At 43.8% G+C, this 17,952-nt stretch overlaps 1 protein-coding gene across 3 annotated transcripts in view; it reads left to right on the forward strand.

Annotated features, from left to right (window-relative positions):
- Positions 1 to 17,952, forward strand: part of SATB1 (SATB homeobox 1) — a 265,946-nt gene that overhangs the window by 49,864 nt on the left and 198,130 nt on the right. For all 3 annotated transcript variants that reach the window (XM_033930677.1, XM_033930676.1, XM_033930675.1), the window contains exon 7: positions 10,829 to 11,283. In XM_033930677.1, the coding sequence (XP_033786568.1) occupies positions 10,829 to 11,283 (455 nt within the window). The remainder of the gene's footprint in view (positions 1 to 10,828; positions 11,284 to 17,952) is intronic.

Raw genomic sequence — 17,952 nt, forward strand, 5'->3', positions numbered from 1 at the left:
ACTGAGCTGGGCTGAGGGATTTTGACAGGGAGTAAGTTGATCTTAAGGACAGGATGCATGACAACCCTATCGGTCAATGAATCAAAAGAGAGAAGATGTGTATGTAGATCAATTGAAAGCCCTACTGAAACAGAATGAATGAATAGGGTTCTAGAAACCTTTATAGGTCCCGCTTCGCTGAACTGGGAGCAGGGATTTTGGCAGGAAGTAAGTTGATTGCAGTGATCTGTAAAGCCCGGATGGGTGAAAATCCCGTCAGTCAACGAATCTGTGGAGACAGGGCTGATGAAAATTCCAAATACTATTTGAAACGTATAAAAACACTTTTACATGAAAAGGGGAGAATTACAATTACCAATAAAGAGACAAGATGTGAATGTAGATGAATTGAAAGCCCTACTGAAACAGAATGGATGAATGGGGCTATATAAACCTTTAAAGGTACCGCTCCAGTGAGCTGGGCTGAGGGATATTGGCAGGTAGTGAGTTGTTTGCTGGTAGTAAGCTGGGTTGGGTGAAAACCCTGTCAGTCAACGAATCAAAAGAGAGAAGTGTATATTAGATCAAACGATAGCCCTACTGAAACAGAATGAATGAATGGGGTTCTAGAAACCTTTAAAGGTACCGCTCCACTAAGCTGGGCTGAGGGATTTTGGCAGAGAGTGAGTTGATCTTAAGGATGTGTAAAGACAGGATGCCCGCTTTGCTGAACTGGGAGCAGGGATTTTGGCAGGAAGTAAGTTGATTGAAGTGATCTGTAAAACCCGGATGGGTGAAAATCCCGTCGGTCAACGAATCTGTGGAGACAGGGCTGGTGAGGAAAGAAGAGAGAGAGGCCTTATGAGAAATAGTCAAAATTCCAAATACTATTTGAAAAGTACAAAAACACTTTTACATGAAAGAGAGATTATTACAATTCAAGGAGGCACAGAGTATATTACAAAAAAAAAAAAGACAAGATGTGTATATAGATAAATTGAAAGCCCTACTGAAACAGAATAGATGAATGGGGCTATATATACCTTTAAAGGTACTGCTCCACTGAGCTGGGAGGAGGGCTTTTGGCAGGAAGTTAAGTTCATTGCAGGGATGTTTAAAATGGGTTGGGTGAAAACCCTGTCAATCAATGAATCAAAAGAGAGAAGATGTGTATATTAGATCAAATGATATTGGTATATTAGTTCAATGTAGAGAAATGTAAAGTAAAGCATGTGGGAAACAGAAACCCGAGGTACAGCTATATGATGGGAGGGATGTTATTGACGGAGAGTACCCAAGAAAGGGACTTGGGGAGTAATAGTTGACAAGACAATGAAGCTGTCGGCACAGTGCGCAGCGGCCGCTAAAAGAGCGAATAGAATGCTAGGTATAATCAAGAAGGATATTACAACCAGAACGAAAGAAGTTATCCTGCCGTTGTATTGGGCGATGGTGCATCCGCATCTGGAGTACTGCGTCCAATATTGGTCGCCGTACCTTAAGAAAGATATGGCGATACTCGAGAGGGTTCAGAGGAGAGCGACACATTTGATAAAAGGTATGGAAAACCTTTCATACACTGAGAGACTGGAGAATCTGGGGCTCTTTTCCCTAGAGAAGAGGAGGATTAGAGGGATATGATAGAGACCTACAAGATCATGAAGGGCATAGAGAAAGTGGAGAGGGACAGATTCTTCAAACTTTCAAAAACTACAAGAACAAGAGGGCATTTGGAAAAGCTGAAAGGGGACAGATTCAAAACCAATCCTAGGAAGATTTTCTTTACCCAGCGGGTGTTGGACACCTGGAATGAGCTTCCAGAGGGCGTGATACGACAGAGTACGGTATTAGGGTTCAAGAAGGCATTGGGCAATTTTCTGAAGGAAAAGGGGATAGAAGGGTATAGATGGAGGACTACTACACAGGTCCTGGATCTGTTGGGGCCGTTGCGCGAGCCGAGATGGACCTCGGGTCTGACCCAGCAGAGGCACTTCTTATGTTCTAATAATTCCTAGCATCTTGCTTGCTTTCTTGGCCGCCGTCGCACATTGGGCGGAAAGTTTCAGCGCATTGTCCACAATGTCACCCAGATCTTTTTCTTGAGAGCTGACCCCCCAGGTGGATCCTAGCATCTGGTAACAATGATTTAGATTATTCTTCCCAATGTGCATCACTTTGTATTTGTCCACATTAAATTTCTTCTGCCATTTGGGCACCCAGTCTCCCAATTTCCTATGGTGTGCCTGCAATTTTTCACAATCTGCATGCGTTTTAACAACTTGGAACAGTTTAGTGTTATCTGCAAATTTAATCTTCCCATGTGTAGTTCAATTTCCAGATCATTTATAAATTAGGTAAATACTGTAGCACTAGTCCCTGTACAGATCCCTGCAGCACACCACTATTTACCCTCCTCCATTGAGAAAAATGACCATTTAACCCTACCCTCTGTTTTCTGTCCGATAACCAATTCTTAATCCACAATTGATATTTGTCAAGATTTGTTAGAACAGGCATGTATGTAGTAGCAGGGATTCTAGTACTCCGGTCCTCACTGAGAGAGCTCTAGGAATTACAGAAGATGTAAGTTGCTGTCAGAAACTTGGGCAGCATTGAAAAATTGGGTGGCTGAGAATCTACCTGAAGAGGCCTGCGCCTTGTCCCAACCTGCTATTGAGCCATCTTCACAGTGGCAGCGTGTGCTCAGGGATAAATGATTGCATCATTCGGGCTCAGAAAAAGATCCTGAGCCTGTGAAATTATCTCTTTTATGTCCTTGATATGTCTTTACTACTTTTTATGGGGATTCAGGCACTCTGTAATGTGCAAATGCACCAGTGTGTGTGATGGGTCATGGTGTGGTTGTGTGTAGAGTGAATGCATTGGGGAAGAAGTAGAGTTTCATGTATAGTCTGACTGGTAGTCTCACCTTCAGTCCATTCAAAATTCAGCTGCACGACTCATATTCCACAAGAGTCGCTATACTCATGTTTACCCCTCTCCTAAAGTCACTTCATTGGCTCCCCATCCATTTCCAGAATACAATTCAAACTCCCCTTACTGACCTACAAATACATTCACTTGGCATCTTTCTTCCTGTGTTCCAGCCCCCATTCCGCTAAGCCTTAGGCCCCTCCCACTGCATCCCAAGATGCATTGGGAGGGGGAAGACTCATCATTCGCAGCACACTGCCCTGTAGGCAGGAGGGGTGTAGGTTTCCCTCCTGCCGATTTTGCTGTGCAAGGTACGGGAGTGTCGGTTGATGTTGGGGCGCTGTTGCCTGAAGTCGGGTGGTGTCATCGGGGGTGTCCGGTGATGGGGAGGGGGCAGGAATGTTGGAGGGGTCAGGGGAGGGGTGTAGGGCTCCAGCTGATCCTGGCAGGGGAAATCCCCTTCAGAGCCAACAGGAATCCCAGAAAATGGCTCAGCTGATGGGGATTTCTCGGCCCTGATCAGACAAGGTAGTTGAGTACATCTACAAAACTTGCTTTTGTGCATTTTCACGTGGATGTTTTTATTTTTGAAAATGGGCAAAAAAAGGGTAGATGTCCTAAGGACCAAAACTTTTATACCTAGGTCATTTTCAAAAATCAAAGATAGACGTCCGGCAGCTTTGAAAATGGATATTTTTTTCTCCTGGGTTTGTGGACGTCCTGCCCAAAACATACAACCTTAGACTTATACATCCTAACGAAAATGCCCCTCCATGTATAATCTACCTAGGTGTCGGTTCTACAACTATTTAAGAATACATCATTTCTTTTGATTCCGTCACAGTGGTAGCCCACCTAGTACAGGGCACTAAATAAGTGGGTAGAACTGTGGCTGTTGCATACAGATGCTAAGGGTCTTATTTCTGCAATATATACTTTGGCCCTGATTCTATAAAGGCCACCTAAAGTTAGGCACCGATATCACTGCCTATTTTAATTTAGCAATAGGCTTAATCAGTGTTGATATTGGCACTCAACTCCTCACAATCAACATTAATTGGGCTTAATTGAAAGTTTGGCACCTAACTTGAAAATCTTGATTCTATAAAAAGTTGGCACCTAGCCCAAAGTGCTAACACTAAAAAAAAGTGGGCATGGTTAGGGGCAGATCATGGGTGTATTCTTAAGTTACGCACCTCTTTGTAAATCAGGTGCCGTTAGGCTTTGATAACAGTGCCTAACTTTAGGCATAGAAAACCCTGGCAAAACTTGGGGACCACTAAATGTTAGGATGCTGAGAGTGATTCTATAATGGGCGCCTAAGTTTTTTTTTTTTTTTTTTTTTTTTTAAATAGAATTGGTGCTGATATTGGTGCCTAACTGTAGGTGGACTTTATAGACTCGAGGCCTTTTTTATCCACAGGCTTTGTAAAACTCCCATATAGGTTGTTATGGGAGCATGATCCGGAGTGGTTTATTCTGATTCTCAATGGAAAGACATTCTGAGTGCAGGCACAAAAATTTTTAGTGGCCACTAGTATTAAGGTAGCTAATATTAAGATTCTTGTGCATTGGCACTTTTCTACTGTTAAGATGTTGAAGTTGAATATTGAGTGATCCATAGACTGTTGAAGAGGTTGCTGCAAAATGGGTTCCTTGTTTCATTTTTGGGAGTGCCCAGTTGCTCCGGAATTTTGGAACAAAGTACTGCAAGAGGTGTCATTAATATTTAAGCAGCCGTATATGCTAGATTCTGCTTCATGCCTCTTGTTTTGGTCGCCAAGTCCAGGCTTGCCATGTGGTGGCTAGGAGAGTCCAGGCTCAGAATTGGGTGGAGAAGAGGGCTCCGGGACTGGATGGTTAACGAGGCTGCCTGCATACTATGGTTGCTATGGAAGATCAAACAGCTACTAGGCTTTGCAAGGGTCCCAAAGGTTGGCAAAATGGGTTCGTTTGACTGCATATGAGGGCTGTTCAAAAAGTATCAGACCTTTATTCATAAATAATACTCATATTCAGATACAACAATCTTATACTAATCTCCTTCAAAGTAGTTCCCTTGGGCTGCCACACACGTCTTCCAACGGTTCTGCCACTGTCGGAAGCAGCGCTGGAACACCTCTTTTGAGATTGCTTGCAACTGGTCCGTCGCATTCTGCATGATGTCTTTTTTCTTGACTGAAATCTGGTCCCTTTCAGGGACATTTTCAGTTTGGGGAAAAGCCAGAAGTCACATGGTGCCATTTCGGAAGATTAGGGAGCCTGAGAAATTACAGGTGTGTTGTGTTTGGCCAGGAAACTCACTATCAAATGTGAAGAACGGGCAGGTGCGTTATCGTGATGGAGCTGCCAATTGCCCGCTGCCCGGCCGTTTGCGTCTCGCAGTGTTACAAAGGTGACGCAGAACCTCTTGGTAGTACTCCTTGGTGATGGTTGTGTCGTGTGGTGGGTACTTGTGATGAACCACACCACTGAAGTCAAAGAAGTTGGTCAACATGACTTTGACATTGCTGCGGACCTGCCTTGCTGGTTTTTTTGGCTTCAGGGATGTTGAATGCTTCCATTGTGATGACATCAACTTAATTTCTGGGTTGTACCCATAAACCCCAGGACTCATCGCTAGTGATCACTGTGCTGAGGAAGTTGGGATTAGAAAGTTGCTTGGGGACAGAAATCCCACCTGTCCCCGTGAGGAATCCTCTCCGTCCCCGTCCATCCCCCATAAAAGTTACCTGTCCCCATAAAAAGCAGTAATTACTTCAGAAAGTTTTTTTTTTTTTTTTTGTAAGCCTTAGTTTATTTAAACCAACAATAAAATGCAATAATTTTTTAATACCCCCCTCTCTATAAAAAATATTTTTAGTAATAATCCATGAGTCACAAAGCAAGGGTGCACCTAGGAAAAGGGAGCATCATAAACACTGCAATGAGCATTAGAACATCAATATCCCCATTGTTAAATTGAAGCCAGATTAATATAGATCGATCCTGCACAGTCAACGCTAAAAGAAAACAATCCTTTTCATACATACAGAACACAACCTCCCTACCCTTCACACTGGCCCACTTGCTTCCTTGTCATCATCGCCACTCTCTCCTTACCTCTGATCTTGTCACCATCATCTCTGTACCCCCTTATGCCTGTTCCTGTCACCAGATTTTCTCCCTTCCCCTTCACCCCATCCAGCCTGTCACTTCATTCTCCCTACCTCTCTCTCTGCCCAAGGTGGAAGGCTATAACCTTGGCTGGCCTGTCTGCCACCTTATTCTCTAGCCACATGTCATCCCATGCTCCATGTCACCATTGCCTCATTCTCCCTATAACTCATGATGGTTGTCACCTATCCCTTTTGCTAGTTCTCATATTAGCCATACTGCCTGCTTACTTGTCTCTGCTATCTTGTGCCCCCCCTCCTCTCCCTGTCACCTCACTCTCTCCCTTCATGCTAGCTCTCACTCTTTCTTCTCAGCCTGGCCTGCCTGTCACTTCGCTTTCCCTTAGCTGTTCCCCACAATCATAAGCCCACCGCTGCCTAACCTGTGGGCCAAATTGACTCTCCTCTCTTTCCTCCCCCACCTGTCACATGCATGCCAAGTCCTAGCACCCACCAAGTCTTTCCCTATCCCCCACCCCCACTAACCTGACCTCAGCAGCACCAGCCAGCTCCTGCCAAGTGGTTTGGCAGGGGGAGTAGTCCCTCTCTCAGCCAGCCACCCTAGTGCCCAGGAGCTGCAGCCACATTCACCAGGGCAGCGGGGAGCCGCAGAGGGGGAGGTTCAGGGTTCTGGCCTGGCCTGCCCCGCCCCCCAAGGTCCTTCCATTCTCTAGACCCAGTGCCCATACTTACCCTGTGCAACTCTGACCAGCTTTGGTGGGGGCAGGGCAGAACGCAGCTGGGAGCCAGAGAGCCATCCCACTCCTTGCTTGGGCGGCTGCACAAAAGCAATGGAAAGTGAAGCGCCGCAGCTCCACAGAAGCAGCAACTCAGCCGCCGGCTCTCCCTCCTCTGGAGCTCATCACGTAGGCAGTATGCTCAGCACAGGCACACATTGGTTCAGCTGCAGCACAATGGGCCATTCACAAATGACCTTAGAACTCTGAGGTCGTTTGTGATTGGCCCGTTGTGCTGCAGCTGAACTGATGTGTGCCTGTGCTGAGTTTACTGCCTAGGTGATGAGCTACATGCCTACATGTCATGCTGCTGATTCGTCGGGAGCTCAGCGCAGCACCGGACCGGAAATAAGGTAGGCCTCGAGTTGGGATAGGAACCTCAATTCCATCCCCGTGGGAGTCCTATGGGCCTTGGAGGGGTCCCCGTGGTAGTCCCGTTGACCTAGGGGGGATCCCCGTGGAACTCACGGGATTCCCGTGATCCCCGTTCCTGTGCAGACCTCTAGTTGGGATCACTGTTCACAGTCTCCAGCATGTCCTGTGCGATCTCCAAAAGGAGTTGCTTCTGCTCAATCATTAGCAGCTTTGGCATGAACTTCGCTGAAATTCTCTTGAAGCCCAAATCCTCAGTCAAAATGGAATAAACGGATCCAACTCTGATGCTCACCTCGTCTGCAAGTTCTCTGATCGTGATTTGACGATCCTGCATCACCAGGGTCCTCACTTGGTCAGTGACGATCTCATTTCTTGATGTTGAGAGCTTACCAGAACGTGCTTCACTCTCCACTGATGTGCGGCCATCTCTGAAGCGGTTGTACCACTCCTTTATGTGTGTGGTGCCCATTGCTTTGTCCCCGAAGGCCTGTTGAATCTTGCGGATCGTTTTCACTTGCGAATCACCAAGCTTTATACAAAACTTAAAGCAGTAGCGTTGTTCAACTTTTTCTGTCATTTTGTCAAAAATTAAAATCCGACGGTGCTCACTTACACTTCCTCACTTGTCGGCGGTCTTCTGGCGACTGACAGCTTCTGTAGGTGGGAAAAAATTCAAGCATGTGCATTAGGGTTACCTACATACGTGCACTAAACCACGCCTCCCTAGCTTTATTTGTTTATGTAAGAAAAATTAAGGTCTGATACTTTTTGAACAGCCCTCGTACATTGACAATGCTTAACTTTGGGAAGGAGTTGGGGGGGAGGAGTGGAGGGAAGGGGGGATTATATAATGGCTTTTGTTTTTGAGGTATTTTGATACAGTGTAATTGCTGCTCATATAGGGGTTCTTTTTCAAAGCACTTAGACATACAAACTAAGTATTGTGTGTCTAGGTACTTTGAAAATTAACCCCTTAATGTGTTGAGTTTAAATATATCTTGCGAGTCCATGGCATGCTGCATGAAAACGTTTCAATAAAAATTGAAAATACAAAATAAAGAAGATAAATGAACAAGAAACTGCTATCTGTAAAGTGTCCTGATACTCTATGCTATTAATATCACTAGAAAAGAAATCCTATAAGTTTATAAAATGTGCAGCAATAAAGTGTATTATACATTCCCTTTGATGTGGAGGAGCAGCTTTAATGAAGAGAGAAACAGGCAGTGAACCAGGGAATCTAGGGTACAAATTCAGCTTTTCCCACTGACACACCTTTGATCTTAGGCAAAATCATTTCAAATTCTATTACCTCAAGTACAGCCAAGTTGGAAGCTAATTTAAGTGCCATCAAATCGGGGTTGACTTGTGATGATCCTCTGCAGAATCACCTGAACTGTGTTTCGTCTTTGGTCAGGTAGCTAAACTAATTTAGGCAAGGGCATAAACTCCTGCACTAGAATGTAACTTGCACTGAGCTTGGATTTGGAAAAGGCCAGTAATAAGGAGTTCAGAAACATGGTTATTTTTGGCTTTTGTGCATTTAACTTCCAGAACCAGCTCCTTAAGTGTGCATATTTACACATGGAAACAATTGGAGTAAGTCCGCTATAATAAAAACCTTAGCGCACATGCACAGTTGAAACTCCGTGCGGCCGTGATCCCTGATCTGTGGCTCTGTGTCGCTGCAAGCGCAATATGAGCCTTTGGCGGTTTGCGACGCGTACGGCGGTTTCCCCAGCAACGCCGGCTGACTTCTGATGACGCCTCTCCTTCTCACCCCCAGACCAGCAATAGCAGTAGCCGCGGGGCAGTTGCTAGGCCGTCCCACTTCGATAATGCGAGGTGGGCCGGCCTAGTAAAAGCCCCGAGGCTGCCCAGCCTAGCAGATGCTGGACAGTGAGCTGGTAAGGGAGTAGGGTTACTACTGGACAGGGGGCAGCTAAAAGAAATGGAGAAGGGCTACTGCTGGACAGGGGGAGCAGGGAAGAGGTGCTGCTGGACAGGGGCGGAGGTAAAAGGAAGGGAGAAGGGCTACTGCTGGACAGGGGGAGCAGGGAAGGGGTGCTGCTGGACAGGGGGGAGGTAAAAGTAAGGTAGAAGGGAAGACAGACAGGGGGGTAAGAGACAGAAAGAAAAAAAGACAGACAAGAGGCAGGGAGAAAGAAAGAAATGGAGCGGGCTAAAAAATTAGTTTGATATAAATGAGTGTGTGCCTGTGTAACTTATAAAATATGTGCATACATGGCAGCAGCAGCTCCTCCCCCACCTGTCTAGATGCATGGGGACAGCAGTGTGCAGATTGGGTAAAAATAGGTGAATTCTCTCATTCCTTGCACATATATCTTACCTACATAAGCACATATTATAAAAGTTTTTTTCTAAGTGTGGAAAAAGCTTCATAAAATTACCCCCTGAGTGTGTAGATCAGCATACCCGGCAACATTTACCTGCAGTATATATTTATCGTAAATCCTTTGTGATTCTCTGTACTTCTGTCTTGCCAATAACAGTAATTTGAGTTCTCCTTTTTTCTGTTTAAATGGCAGAGAAGGATAAGAACACACTGACAGATGTGGTTGCTATTTAGCCTAAATTGTGGTAATAACAGTTTCACGGCTATCACAAACACTAAATTTTGATACATGGGCTTGCAATCCTAAATTAGTCTGACTCCTAACTTAAAAATGTCCATTCTCTCTCTGTTCCCATTCCTCTGTGCTTCTGTTATTACAAGTGTCAGAGCAGCACTTGTTGGCTTCTGGTTCACACTAGAATTTCAAACCAACTAAGTCTGCTGTTGCTTCTCGTGTGGAAGCTAAAAATTTGTCTGCTTGGTGATCAGTTTTCCTGCCACATAATATATAAAGATGAGTGCAAAAGGGAAATGCTGGCTCACAATTATTTTGCTGAGATCACAAATAAAGATGAAAAACTATAGCTGGAAAAAGCCTTCAAGACCACAAGTTGAAAACCCAAGTGAAATGATTTCACAAAAAAAAAAAAAAAGATTTGCATATTTATCTGCAGTAGTTCTACGATACAAAATATATAATATTTGGCTGCTATTAATAAAAAAATCTATGCTTTAGCTCTAACTTGAGTAAAAGAGCCCAATATTCCAAGAGTAAAGCTCCAGAATTTAGGTCTTTATTTCAAAATCATCTCTTTGTGTAAATGCCAAAACTTGTTCTTTATTTTCAGTCACACATAGGAGTTTCTAAGTTTATAACTGCCATTCTTCTTGCCTAGATTTAAGGGACTAATTTAAGTGCCTGATGCTGAAAATCAGTGCTAACTAAGCTTTCTAACTTTTTTTCCCTGTCCTAAATCCAGCTGCTTCAGTGGAATTTTGAGCATAAATTTAAGACCGCAGTGCTAGTAAATGTTAAAAGGCCAAATTTTTAAAAGCATAAATCTCAGGAGTATAAATCATTTGACAGTCAAAAGAAAGTGGGAAAAACGAGATCATTTGAACATCAGGCCCTAAATGGTTGGTTTAGGTTTTTTGGGGTTTTTTTTTTTTAGTAGTATTGATGATGTGTTTTATATGTAATTGCTCTGTTTTTTCAAACTGTCCTGTGTATGGTTCTGTTTGATGTTCTGCTGTAAGTATTTACATGTGGTTTTGTTTATACCCCACCCCAGTTGACATGGAAAGCCTCTCTGAGCTGTCCCAGCAAAGTGCCAACCATATCAGTTTTGGCCAACAGCCAGTCCCAGGGAACACACCTGAGCAGCCTCCATCTCCTGTGCAGCTTTCTCACAGCAACCAATCAACAGTTCGGACACAGCTTCCAAACTTGCACCCTGGACTTGTGTCTACGCCCATTAGCCCTCAGCTGGTGAACCAGCAGCTGGTCATGGCCCAGTTACTGAACCAGCAGTATGCCGTAAACAGACTTTTAGCCCAGCAGTCCTTAAATCAACAGTACTTGAACCACCCTCCTCCCGTTAGCAGATCAATCAACAAACCGTTGGAGCAACAAGTTTCAACAAACACAGAGGTGTCTTCCGATATCTATCAGTGGGTACGTGATGAACTGAAAAGAGCGGGAATCTCGCAGGCAGTGTTTGCACGTGTGGCTTTTAACAGAACTCAGGTAAGATGGCTGCTGCCTCTTTTCTTGAAATCAAGATTGATGTGTTAATATCTAACAATTCCTGTCTTCTGTTGTTGCAAGACTAAGGGGGAAGTTACCATTGATGAGTTATTTTACTATAAGGTATACTATTGTAGCACAGGATCTCATTGGATGAAACAGGGCCCTGTGCTAAAATAACATGCCTTAACAGTAACCCAAGTTGATAATTTCCCCTCTAATGTTCATCAATTCTCACTCCACTTAGCCTTGTTCTCATCTCCCCCCCCCCTCCTCCATTAGAGGCCAACTTTTGGAGTAGCTTAATGGTTAGTACAGTGGCCTGGGGAGCTGGGTTTGATTCTCGTTGCAGCTCCTTGCAACTCTGGACAAGTCACTTAACCCTCCATTGCCCCAGATATAATATCACTATCAAATCCCACCCTCTTTCCTTTTTTTTAATATCCTATCAGTCATGTTTAATTGCTATTTTCTATCTGTGTGCCTCTGCCCCAAAATATGTAATTGAACACCAGTAGGAGCTCAGCATTGCCTGCTAAGAGATTGGCATGCAGTCTGGCTTCGTGTAAAGTTTGGATTTTAAATTTAATCGTTTGCCTTAAATCGAAGCCTGAAGGTGTGTTACAGTCAAATACAGTAGTTAGTTCCCTGCCTCAGAGAGCTTACAATCTAAATGTAAAGCAGATTCATACATTTCTTAATTTATACAAAACAAATGTATAATTAGTAAAGTGGAGATTAATAATTGTCCATGAAATAGCAATATTCAAACATGCAAGTGTGTTTGATTGACAGCAGTAGTGATATAAAGAAACATTACCTTGTTTTAAAATGATTTGAAAGCATCTTGAGATAGGATCTTCTAGGCTGCTCAGTATTGATAGAACAGCAGACAGAATAGCTGGAAATGTTATCTGCTTATGCAAGCAGCCTTTCTCAGTTTTGCATTCAGTCTTGCACAAGAAATTATTTACCCAGGAAGGAAGTACTTTGAGCGCGAGAACTAGGCTGCCCTTGTATCACAGACTTCCTCAAATGGATTTGGGGATGTCGAGCCCTATCCTTTTCATCAACAAGCTTACATAATATATCATCCCCACAGTGTTGAGATGGTCAATATTTTATCCACTTTCATTACGTGTTTCATTTTGCAGCCGGATAAAGCTGGAGGGGGAGAGACTCAAACAACAAAAACATATTTAAATATATTTTCCCATAAGAAGATATGACTTAGAATACTGGGTGAGATCTGTGGTCCATCTAGCCCAGTATCCTATTTCCAACAGTTCCCAAACCAGGTCACAAGTACCTGGCAGAATCCCAAATAGTGTCAACATTCCAGGCTACCAATTCCAAGGCAAGCAGTGGCTTCCCCATGTCTTTATGAATAGCAGGCTGTAGACTTTCCCTCCAGAAACTTGTCCAAACTTTTTTTTTTAAAAATCTAGATATCCTAACCACTGTAACTACATCCTCTGGCAATGAGTTCAAGAGTTTAACTATTCGTTCAATGAAAACCACCAGAAAGGTGGTGGATACAGTTGAATGTTTCTTGGCACAGGTAGTGGAGGTTTGAATGGGAATAGATTTTATGATGGAAGTGTGACCTAATGGCAAGTGTATTTTAAAGTACCCTAACAGAAAGAGTCATTGATAGACATGAAGACTGTATGAATAAATGACAAAAAGGAAAATTATTAAAATTTTTAGTTCCTATTGGAAATACAGGTACCTTATATACTTGAATATAAACTGAGATTTTGGGGCCAAAAATTGTCCCAAAAATGGGGGCCAGCACACACCTGCTTCCTCACAGACATGTTGCAGGCCTCTGTCGGGCTGCCAGTCTCTGTACCCTGTCCCTCTCCCTGCCCTGTCCATTGTACCTCATCTATGCCGATTATCTTGCACGCTTCCGCACCTTCCATATGACCCGCATACCTGGAATCCCTGGTAGTCCAGAGGTGTAGTGGGCAAGAGTGAGCTTTCCGCACTCCTGCTCCGCTGCTAAGCTGGTCGCTATTGCGAGTTCTGGTGCTTCAGCTGTACCGAGCAGAAGTGCTCTTCCCATGCTTATGCTCAGCGCTGAACAGCTTCCTGAATGGCTGTGGCGAGTCTTGTGAGAATTGGCAGGAGCCATGCAGTAAGCCACTAAGCGCTGAGCAGCAACATGAGTAGTGCGTGCCTCCTCGGTACAGCTAAACCACCAGAACTCGCAGCAGTGACAGGCTTAGCAGCAGGGCAGGAGCATGGAAATCTCACTCCTGCCCACTACACCTCTGGACCACTAGGGATTCCAGGTATGCGAGTCCTACAGGAAGGCATGGCGGCATGCAGGATATCGGCAGAGAGGAGGTATAATGGGCAGGGAGGGGGGACAGGGTGAAGAGCTGGGCAGGGAGGGAAGGGGGCTGGGTGCAGTGCCTTGCAGGGAGGGGTACAGGGTGAAGAGCCTGGCAGGGAGGGAAGGGAGTTGGGTGCAGTGCCTCACAGGGAGGAGGTGGGACAGGGTGAAGAGCCTGGCAGGGAGGGAAGGGGGCTGTGTGCAGTGCCTGGCAGGAAGGGGGCTGGGTGCGGAGCCTGGGAGGGGAGGGAGGGGAGGAGGCTGGGTGTGGAAACTGGCAGGGGAGGGAGGGAAGAGGACTGAGTGCAGTGCCTCAGGGGGGGTGGTAGGGAAGGAGGCTGAATGTAGTGCCTTGCAAGGAGGGGATGGGTGCGGAGCCTGATGGGAGGGATAAAAGGGGGCTGGATGCAGAGCCTGACAGGAGGGAGCGAAGGGGGCTGAGTGCAGTGACTCAAGAAGGGGGTTGGGTACAGAACCTGATAGGGCAGGACACTTGAATATTGTCGACCATCTTTTATTTGAGTCAACTATTTTTCTTCCTTTTTTGGAGGAAAAATGGGGGTCTCGACTTATATTCGAGTATATACTGTACGGTATTCATGAATATGACTCGTTGGCCAACTCAAAATTTTTGTTAGAACAGAATATTTATTTAAAAAGGAAGAAATACCTTCCTTTTTTTTAAATTAAACCTGTTTATAAATATTTTGTTGATTCTTACTAAAAAAATATATTTTGAGTTGGTGACATGAGTTTTGTTGATGTCGATGCCTAACTTGCATTAAAGATTCATGAATATGAGCCTGCCTGGCAGACGGCAAGCACAGTGCTAAATGGAAGACCTAGTGGAAATGCAGGATGATGGATGCTTAGGCAATGAGTCAAACTAGTACTGGTAGCTTTTATAATTCTACATAACTTTGTGTGTAGACATGGAAAGAGAAGGGGGCAAGTGTGAACTAAATGGTGGCTTTTGGTTGCTTATTTGCCCAAGATAGAACACAAATGAAAATGAAACCAACATGTTGATAAGAGAGAGAGCTTATAAGTGGTCATACTCTGACTAGCAACTGGGGTATATCCTTGTGGTGTGGACTGGAATAACTAGGCAGACCAAGTGGGTGGTTGATCTTTTCCTGCCATCATTTACTATGCTGCTTTAGATAATTTGTTTAGGAATTTCTTTTGTTTGTCCGTTTTGACTTGAGTTTCAATTCTGCCATCCCATGTTTATATATTTTGTTGTTCATATTCAGGACTAGATTTGTGAAGTTTGTTACCTTGTTAGCATGTGCTACAATAGGTTCCGATGCATAAAATAGGCCTTGTGGTAAATAATACTTGCCTGTGTGCAGTAACATGGTCATGCATGTTAATAAATCTAACCCTGGATTTATTAATCATTGCAGAATTTAAACTGTCTTGAAATTAAGACAATGTAAAGCAGTGGTCTCAAACTCAAACACTTTGCAGGGCCACATTTTGGATTTGTAGGTACTTGAAGGGCCTCAGAAAAAAATAGTTAATGTCTTATTAAAGAAATGACAATTTTGCATGAGGTAAAACTCTTTATAGTTTATAAATCTTTCCTTTTGGCTAAGTCAATAATAATATTGCAATTTATAGCTAAAGAGACATATGATCAAGAAACTGTTTTATTTTACTTTTGTGATTATGATAAACATACCGAGGGCCTCAAAATAGTACCTGGTGGGCCGCATGTGGCCCCCGGGCCGCAGGTTTGGGACCACTGATGTAAAGCATTATTGCCACCTCCTCATGATAAATTTGGAAACCTGTCCCATCAGTAGTGATAAAAGTCCTTACTGAGGCAAGAAAGCGAAACCTCTGGCATGTTACTTCCTTAAATGTTTCCACAAAAGAAGAAAGTCAAGTTTTGAGAACCTAGAATAACTTACAGCTCAGTCTTCATTATTGTGTTACTATACCTAGTCCTGACCTTGACGATCAGTGGGATTCTGCTTCCAGTTCACCTGCTGGCAATAACTGTCCTTTAGAAGAGGCCAGGTACCTGCAGATGGGCACCTAAAATGCATATACGCATATCCTGTTTCCCTTCAGGGGATAAACCTAGTGTGTGTGGAGGACACACTGGAAGCAATTGAGTATGGTTCACCAAAATGTGGACAAAATGCTCGTTATTCTAAAATAGTGTCTGGGTGCCAAGATTCTGTTTACAGTAGTGTAAGTTGGCATTTATGCGCCAACAGGCTGGTCTATGGCAGAGGTAAATGCACATGCCTAAATTTGCATTTTAACATGTAACCTACACAGGTAAGTGTAGAACCCATCCATTCCCCAACCAATACATGGTTTGCACATTGGACGGAATTCTCTATATATATTGCACCTAAAAGAAAATAAATTCCTCAACATTCTTCTCTAATTGGTGCCTAAAGTTAGGTGCGGTTTATAGAATAGAGCTTATGCCTGGGACCCACACATAAGAACTGCCGCTGCTCGGTCAGACCAGTGTTCCATCGTGCCCAGCAATCCGCTCACGCGACAGCCCTTAGGTCAAAGACCAGCGCCCTAACTGAGACTAGCCCTACCTGCATACGTTCTGGTTCAGCAGAAACTTGTCTGACTTTGTCTTGAATCTCTGAAGGGTGTTTTCCCCTATGACAGACTCCGGAAGAGCGTTCTAGTTTTCTACCACTCTCTGGGTGAAGAAGAACTTCCTTATCTTCGTATGGAATCTATCCCCTTTCAATTTTAGAGAGTGCCCTCTTGTTTTCCCTACCTTGGAGAGTGTGAACAACCTGTCCTTATCTACTAAGTCTATTCCCTTCAGCACCTTGAATGTTTCGATCATGTCCCCTCTCAATCTACTCTGGTCATTTTGCGCCAACAGAAACGTTCTGCAAATCCTCATGCCTAAAGTTAGGCACGGATGTCTTATTCTATAATTACATGTGTAAATGTGAAGAATGCTACTGAACTGCCCATGACCCCCCCCAATTTCCGTGCCCTCCCCCCCCCCTTTTATTCACACTGCATTTAAAATTTAAGCACAGATCCTGTGCTTAAATTTACATGCATAGATTTAAATTACATCCAGTTAATTCTAATAATTGCTTGTTAAGAAGCCAAGTATCAGTGCTAACTGGCTCATTAATTCAGTTAAGTTGCATATGCAGATTAGGCATGCAACCAAATTTGTGTGTGCAAAAATTGGAAGTCCCCTTTTTCAGTTCCTGCTGCCCCTCAAAAGCTGAACTCACACTATAGGATTATTCCCATTCCCAGTTTTGATAAACCTCAGCTTTCTCACCAGTCTCTAGTGATGGAGTCCACACTAAAAAAAAAAAAGTCTGCCCCTTCTAAGATCTATGCTACGATTTCTCCAGGGTGAGAAGGCCATACAATTGATAAGTTTGGTAGGTGCCTGTACCAGAACTTCATGAGTCATTAATTATAACTTCTATTTTTACATGTTATCTCAAACGCTTGGTCAAACAAATGCTTGGTTATCATAAAATATCTTCCATCACATCGGAAGATGGAGTTCCATCATATGTTTAGCACCTTTACTCAACTCAGACAATATGTAGTGCAATCTGCTTATTACACTCTTGAGCTGTTCTCCAGGATATCTGCAATCTCTGTGGCCATTCGGAGATTGGCATGGCTCGGGGTATGAACCACCAAGATTGTTTAGCCAATATCCCCTGTCTTGGAGATGAACTCTTTGGGGACTATTGAGCATGCAACTCAAAAGCTCTTGGCACATGAAAGTATTGGAATTCATTGCTTAAGCCTAAATCCAAGCCATCTGCTCCCAGACCTTACAAACCCTCTTCTTCTTATCAAAGGTATTACCTGGCAAAATCATCTGCTTCTTTCAGACCACAGCAAAAGAAACAAAGACAGCAACATCCTTAGAAACCTCAGACTACTACACCTTCAAAATCTACTCAGTCTTTTTGACCAGTTACTAGAGAGCATAATTTCCATCTGACTCTTCTTCATCCCATTAGAGGTCGTCTGCAACATTACTATCACTGTTGACAGTTAATCACCTCCAGCCTCTGGGTTCTCAATATCATTCGAGAAAGTTACTCTCTTCATTTTCTCACCATCCCTCCAGATCATCATCCAAGAGAGTCACTACAGTCCTCTCTTCTCATCCTGTAGTTTCCAGATTTATGAAAGTTATTTTCAGTATCAAACCACCTTCAGTAGTTTGGGAACTTAATGTGGTACTTGCTAGACTGATGAAGCCTCGATTTGAACCATTTCAAATATCTTACTTGGAAAGTGGTTTTCCTCATTTCTCTAACTTCTGTTCACAGAGTCAGTGA

The sequence above is a fragment of the Geotrypetes seraphini genome, chromosome 2 (assembly GCF_902459505.1).
Source record: "Geotrypetes seraphini chromosome 2, aGeoSer1.1, whole genome shotgun sequence".
In the NCBI taxonomy this organism is placed as follows: Eukaryota; Metazoa; Chordata; class Amphibia; order Gymnophiona; family Dermophiidae; genus Geotrypetes; species Geotrypetes seraphini.